The following is a 7629-nucleotide window of genomic DNA, read 5'->3' as shown; positions in this document are numbered from 1 at the left end:
TGTCTGCTGCATGGCTGAGCCTGCTGTCTTAGAGAACAGGATTCGCATTGCAGGACCTGGGGTTGAATCCTGGCTCTGATGTCCAGTAACTGTGTGACTTTGGACAGGTCCTACAATCTGTTTGAGAACTGGGCAGCTCCCTAGCTCTTACCCACCGAGTCACAGAGAATTCCCACGACTGACAAGATGGAGGGCTAGACCCTTCCTCTGATCCTCACATCTCCTCAAACCCCTTCCAAACAGGAATTATGCCCAAGAGGTAGAGAAAATTCAGCTGCCTTGGTGTGAGACACCAAGAACCCCCACAGACTAACAACCCACTGAATTAACCACAAAGAAGGGTGATTTCTCACCCCTAACACTCAGCATCCCCCTACTCCTCCAGCCACCAAACGCCAACAGAACTCCACTGCAGAAAGTGGTGTAAGAAATGGGAGGAAGAGTTTTGTTTCCACAGAACTAAAGGTGTGCTTTCCCGCCGTCCCCCACCCCAGCTTTAGCCTCAAGGCCTCAAGGTCGGTCAGGTGAGAGGTCAGAGGCTTGTACTCATGTGCATGCTTTTTGAGAAGGCAGTCTGGGGAATTAGAGAGGCCAAACCCACTTGAACCAGTTCAAGCTTATCTAGGGTCTGGTCTTGGTCAAGAATCCAGGCCTACTGATTTGCATCATTTGCATATGTTGAAGAGGGAAAGTAGGGAAAGTAAAAGAATATAGTTTAATCCTAAACTAAGACAAGGAAAATCTAATTAACTTCACTTTTGCTTCTGTATCCTTATTATCCTATTTATATAAACTGTATAACCTAAGAAAACTACGTAAAAAACAAAGATTGTAAACTAACCATGACTCTAGCAGGAGTGGAGGGAATGGTTACCCCTGCTCCTGCAGCTGTATCAGTGTGTGAGTGTTCCCCTGAACACTACACCTGCTCTCTCAGGGAGTGTAATAAAATGCCTTACTCTGCCCACTCTGGTCCTGAGTTCTTTGGGTGTGAACGGGCAAATCACTTGGATTTTCCTAAGGTCAAGTGAAGGGAAGCAACAGGCAGCAGAAGCTTGTCAGGCTTACTCCTGGATCTTGTCTTGGGGTGTCCTGTGATCCCCACTGCGGTGTTGAGGGCTACCACTCTGGATTCCCTTGGGGAACCCTGTGGTCTGCACGGTCTTCTTAAGGGGACATCACTTAAGACTTCTGGCCCTGTTTCGGGAGCCTTGTGATCTTACCGCCATCCTAAGGGGCCATAGCTTGGGTCTTCCTTAGGGTCTGACCCCTAGGAGGCCCTGTGATCCCCACGGATTAGGGGATGGCTGCCACTTGGTCTTCCTCTGGGAGTCCTGTGGTCTGTACAGCCTTCCCTAGGGATTATCACAGGGTTCTTCCTCAGGACTTTGGCCCTGCCGAGGAAGACCAGTGATCCCCAAAACCATGTTTCTCACAGCGGAATTTCTAAGAGCGAGGCCCAGACGAAAAAAGGAGGTGGGGGCAAGATCTCCAAGACAAAACCAAACTGTGTAGAAGTGAGAACTCTAAACAGGCACCAGAGAAGTTTTAGTTTCATGAGCGATATCGATAATGAAGAAGGACCCAAGTAGGTGTAAGGCCCATGACTCAAAGACTAAAAGTTTAGGACGCAGAGGATGAGGAAAAGAAAAAGACAGGCACAAAATGATCTACACTAACAAAGCAAATTAAAGGGGAGGAGACAAAGGAGGATCTTACTGAACTGAAAGGGGAAAAGCAAAAGATGGAACAACCAGATAAAAGGGAGAAAGAAAAGGGCCTGATACATTAAGCAAAATTCCAAAACTGGGCAAAGGGGAAGCAAGTGTGAGGAGGGGGAGGGGAATGCGAGAGAGCCAGCGGCAACAAGGCTGCCTTAAAGTAGAGAAAGCGAAAATCAAATAAAGTTCTGTCTTTACAGAGTAAACGAGAGAAAACACTAACCCCAAGTGTATGGGTGGAGAGAGTGCCTTCCTGTGAGGGTCTCCTCAGTGATGCCATTCAGTGGTTAGACCCCAGTTAGGTCAAGGCCAATGTTGTTACATCATCTGACTTTCATCATAGCATTATCTCCAGCCCACTGTGCTGGGGCTTCTCCATCACCAACACTGATCCCAAGATGGCAGACATCAACATGACTTCGGCTCAATGTGGCATCCTGAACCTGCCAGGACAGTTTTGGGACAGCTGTCCTGTCCCCACCTCCTCATCCCATCTTCCCATCCCTTCAAGGATCAATATGGTCCCCCTTCCCCTCCATCGCTATAACAGAAACTCCCTTTGACCACCCACATCAAAGTTTGCAAAGCACTTTGAAGACCTCCTCTACACAAAAATCTGCCCATTTAGAGTCTAGGCAATGGAGTCTCAGAGAGGCTAGGTGACTTTGTCCTGGGTCACACAATTAGTGAGTGTCTGGGGAAGATCTACCTGATGCTGAATCGAGTTCACTATCCACTGCACCACACTGCCTCTGAGTCCCTTGGTGGAGCAAGGGAGCACAAAGAGGTATTTCCCAATTAAATGACTAGATTCAGCTTATTCACTTATTAGGACCAACAGAGGATACCACCTGTCTTGTCCAAGCTGAGACATCCAGTGTCCAATGCTAGAGTAAGGGACATCATCATCCTCTTTTCTTTTGGGCCGACGAAGGAAGCAGACCTTACCCTGGGCAGAACACTGCACCCCAGAAAGCTTTCCTGTCACAGGCATACCTGCCATGCTGAACTCCCACCCCAACCCCGCTGCTTCCTGGGGCTCCTCACTGATGGGTAGGAGGCATGGGGCCGGCTAGGAGCTGGAGGGCTAGCCCATCAAACCTTAAGGATCCTGTGTCTCAAACCCCCAAGCAGAGACACCATCAGACAGAACTCAGCCAGCACACGCAAGAAAGGATTTGTAGCCAGGCAGAGAGCTAAAACTTCAGAGACAAGCTGGGAGTTTTCACCACAGCCCAACAGACCATTCGGTGGATTCAGATGAGAAGTGATCTTCTGACTAAGACCATGAGGTCAATCATTCAGTAAATGAATGTGTATGAAGCATAGAGCTAAGAGCAGGAGAGACAAAGAAAAGGTAAAATCTCCTCTCAGCTCTCCCAGAGCTCCCAGCCTAATGGGGGAGACAATATGCAAACAATTATGTGCATATAAGATTGGTAGAGTAGATGGAGGGAAGGCATCAACAGTGGGAGGAGACCAGGAAGTGCTTCCTTCAGAAGGGGAGATTTGAGCTGTCTAGAAGGATGCCAATGGGTGAAGGGGAGTACAGAGGTAATTCCAGGCCCAGAAATAGTGTAAAAGGCAGGGAGTTGGAAAGTCGCATGTGACAGTGAGATGCGTATTTCTAGACTATGGCTTAAAGAAGGAGAATGATGGATCCTGAGTCATGGAAGGAGTGCAGATGGAGACTGAGAAAATCACAGGTGATCTCCTGAACAGTACAAAGAGGGCTTTCAATTGGAAATGGACGAGAATGGAGGAAAGTGCACACCTAGCTAAGCTGTGCATGCCACGCCCAAAGCACAGCCGGTACCCCCTAAGATAGAGAGGATCAGGATTTCACAAGAGTCAGTGTCCAAGAAGAAAGCCATCAGTGAGCCCCGTGGTCTTGGATGCCCACATGTAAAGGCACAACATCTAAATGAGAAACAAGGTTAAATTGAGATGTCTTAATGAAAATTCCATTCTCCAGGAGATGGAGGAAGAGACAAAAGAGGCTTCTTCCAGCCCAATAAGAAGACGTTGGCTGTCGAAGTAGAGGCGATAGGAATCTTGATGGGAAATGGCCGATCCATTTTAGGGTTTGTGATGGGGGTGAGCAGGGACCTACTGATCTGGCATAGTCTAATTTGGAAAATTCTGATTTTTAAAAAGTCACGTTCTGTGGCCTAAAATTCTGGAAGGTCAGTGGAAGCTGGGGGGTGGGGTGGAAACCCTAAAAAACAAAATTCTGAATTGTAAATAACAACCATCCAAATGAATGCATGAATAAAAAAAGATTTAATTGAACTACTATGTGTCAGGCATTGTGCTAAGGGCTGGGGACATAAATATTTTAAACGGAGAGAAAGGGCCTATCCTCAAAGAGTTCACGGTCTAATGGGAAACATAACACACATGGGGAAGTGGGTTGTTTTGTTTTGGGGAAGTGGAAAGTGAGAGAGAGGTAGAGAGATGTGGGTGGATGGTAGAAGGGGATGGAAGGCTGAAGTCTGGTCTAGTGTCCAGGGCCGGCCAGTTGATAAAATACCCTTAGTGACCACTCAACTGAGCCTAATGATGAATGGATTCACTTTCCTAGGAAATGGAGGCTCCCACTCTCCCCATGCCCCACCCTTCCACCACCAACAAAGAATGACAGAAGGAAGCAGATGAGCTTGTCTTTTCTTCCTAAGGATGAAGAGTGGGAAAGCTGGAGTGGAAAGTGCCCCTTGGGAAGTAAAGATAGTAAGAAAGAACCAAGGTACCACACTGATTTCAACCTATCAGGCCAAGACCTGGCAGACGTGACTTGGCAATCTTTGAAAAATCCTACAAACTTTAATCAAGGTCCGCAAATTGCCCATGAAGAGACAATTCTGGGTATGGTAGAAAGAGCACTGGTCAATACCATAACTAGGTCTATATCCCAAAGAGATTTTTTAAAAAGATAAAGGATAAGGACCTATATGTACAAAAATATTTATAGCTGCTCTTTTTGTGGTGGCTAAGAATTGGAAATTGAAGGGATACCCATCAGTTGGGGAATGGCTAAACAAGTTGTGGTATACGGTTGTGATGGAATACTAATGTACTATAAGAAATTATGGGCAGGATCCTTTCAGAAAAACCTGGGAATCATGAACTGATTCAAAGTGAAGAGGACATAGTATACAGTAACAGCAATGTTGTACAATGAAGAGCTGTGAATGCCTTAGCTCTTCTCAGCACCACGATGATCCAAGACAATCCCAAAGGACTCATGATGAAATACACTTTCTGCCTCCAGAGAAAGAACTAATATTGTCTGAATACAGACCAAAGCATACTATTTTCTCCTTTTTTCTTCCTTCCTTCCTTCCTTTTTGAGTTTTCTTCCACAAAATAACTGAGATGGAAATATGTTTTACATGATTGCACATATACAACCTATATCAGATTGCTTACCATCTCAGGGAGTGGGGATAGAGGGAGGGAGGGAGAGCATTTGGAATTAAAATTTTTTTTTTAAAGTGAATGTCAAAAATTGCTTTTACATGTAATTGGGGGGAGGGAACAAAATATTAAAGAAAAGAACATTGGTGCTAGGGTCCAAAGACCTGAGTTCAAATCTGTTCTTAGCCACCTGCTACCTGTGTGACTTGTAGATTTCTAGACCACACCTCATCCTCTCTCAGCATCATCTGTGAGAGGATGGAATTGTATTAGGTGGCCTCTGATATCCTCCCTGGCACTGACACCAGGACTTTCCGTGATACTCGGAATTTCTGAAGAAGCCTGGGAACATGAGGAGGGGCTGGGGTGAGGGTCTCTGTTGCTTCCTATTGGTAGGGTCAGATCCAGGAGTCTTTAGGTCATGGGCACTCATCTGGGAGCAGTTGCGGCTGCAAGGAGCCTTGGCCATCCATCTGGTCAGCTGAGATCCTGGGGTCAGCTCATCCTGCCCACTTTCATTAATGTTTCTTGGGTGACAAGGTCAGAGGACAGATAATGCCTTAAGCCAGCTTCCTTCTTGGTCACCTACTGGAGCTCAAGAAGAGGAAGGAATTCCTCCTACATTTCTAAGAGGGAGAAATCGGGCTATAAACAGATGGGCCCTGTGTAGTTAGTTAGGCAGCAGTGCCCTCTGCTGGCCGACCTGCACAACGGCCTGGGCCACACAGCTCCCCAACCAGCCACTGCCCTTCCCTCCCTGCTCAGAAGGAGTGTGAGAATGAATGTGCAGGGGTGAAAGGGTGGGGGACTGGGAGGGTGGGAGCCTGTGGGCGGAACTGGGAGGATGGAAGCCTTGGGGCTTGGGGCTGGGAGCCTTTGGGGATGGGAGGATGTGAGCCTTTGGGGTTAGGAAGGTGGCAGCCTATGGGGCTGGGAGGTGGAGGCTAGGAGAACAGGAGCATTGGGGCTTGGGGTTGGGGTTCTTCTCTGGGCCATAAGACTCAGAAAAGTGGACCCCAAGGAGGCTGAGCTCAGAAAGCCTGCTTCTCAAGTTATCTGTCCCTGCCTGGAGCAAAACCAGCCCATTTTCCACCAGGACAGAACCGGCTCCCACCCTCCCCAACCACATCTGTTCCTTTCTCACTTAAGCTGAAGACTGTCCAAACAATGTAAAAATGAAGAAAAAGGAGAAGGGCTAGGATATCTCCTTATTCTGGAGATCTTGGCTGGGAGGGCTGTATATGCTTCAAGGTCCTGGGATGTTTCAACGGAGAAAAGGAGATAGTATCCCTTCACCAGTGCAGATTGCAACCTTTCCACAACAGACAGCCTTGCGAATTACAGCAGTTAGAAACTTCCATTACCTGCTGACTGGCCTTCTAGGTACTCTACAGGAAAATTGTCTCAAGGGGGAAAAAACTGGACAAATAATACAATATTCCTCATCCCTCATTGCTCTCAGAACCTTGGGCAAGTCTTTAGGTGTGCTCTGGGCCTCAGTTTCCCCCTTTGTACAATGAGGGTTTGGACCAGTTGTTCTTTGATGTGGGACCCTCAATCCCAGCAGAGTCAGCTACAGCCCCAACAGAACACAGAGGGTGACTCCCAAAGGCATAGAATTAAAGTGCTTTCTCATTCACTTTCAAACTCAGTTCACTTGGGCCCCAGCCCTCTCCTCTGTTAAAGTCGCATAATTAGCCGACATTGTGTTTCATGACCCTACAGCAAAAGCAGAGCCATAGGCAGCCGCACTTATCTGTCCCTCTGGACATTTTTTTCAGGCATGGCCCTTGTCCCATCTCCTCAGAGGGAGGCAGGGCTGGGAGTAGGGGGTGAGATACCGGACAGACACTGAATCCACTCTAGCCAAGGCCTTCTCTATTCCTTAACCCAGGCTGCTCACTGGGGTCATATCCGAACCAGCCTGGATCTCTTGGTCTTTGGGGCTACAATGGACTCCAGAATCTCCTAGACCAGAAGGCTCAGTTTCTAACCTGCAGCCTGAAGTGAGATTTGTGGAGCTACAAAGTCTTCTCAGAGAACCACCATCAGCCTCCCCCTCCCCCAAGCTGCTGCCCTGGACAAGAGAAGGAAGATCAAGCTTTACTTGTCCAGTGAATCACAGAATAACACTCTTTTGAGGTCACCTAGTCAATGTTATGTAAACAAAAGTTTGTAGAGTGAACGATAGACCAACACACACACACACACACACACACACACACACACACACTGCCACACATTAAAACAAGTCACTTTTCCCCGGGGTAATTTGGCTTTCTCTGATGTCTGAAACTAGACACCAAGCCTTGGCGTGGATCCAAAGATGGAGGACTCCTTTCCCCCCAAGTTTTCTCCCCGCAATCATCCGGTCGTGGTGAACAGAGACGTCTCAGAATCAGACTCCCAAAGTCCGAATCCTAAGATTGGCAAGCCTTTCTTCCTCACAAATTAACTTACGGTTCTCATTCATTGAGGTCATTCATTACCA

The 7629-nt window shown here is 47.5% G+C and overlaps 1 protein-coding gene across 4 annotated transcripts in view; it reads right to left on the bottom strand.

Annotated features, from left to right (window-relative positions):
• Positions 1-7629, bottom strand: part of DYNC1I1 (dynein cytoplasmic 1 intermediate chain 1) — a 132248-nt gene that overhangs the window by 76462 nt on the left and 48157 nt on the right. For all 4 annotated transcript variants that reach the window (XM_036759877.1, XM_036759879.1, XM_036759878.1 and 1 more), the window contains one exon: positions 7059-7084. In XM_036759877.1, coding sequence (XP_036615772.1) covers positions 7059-7084 — 26 coding nt within the window. The remainder of the gene's footprint in view (positions 1-7058; positions 7085-7629) is intronic.

This window comes from Trichosurus vulpecula, chromosome 5 (genome assembly GCF_011100635.1).
Source record: "Trichosurus vulpecula isolate mTriVul1 chromosome 5, mTriVul1.pri, whole genome shotgun sequence".
In the NCBI taxonomy this organism is placed as follows: Eukaryota; Metazoa; Chordata; class Mammalia; order Diprotodontia; family Phalangeridae; genus Trichosurus; species Trichosurus vulpecula.
This window is presented reverse-complemented; position numbering and strand designations above follow the sequence as displayed.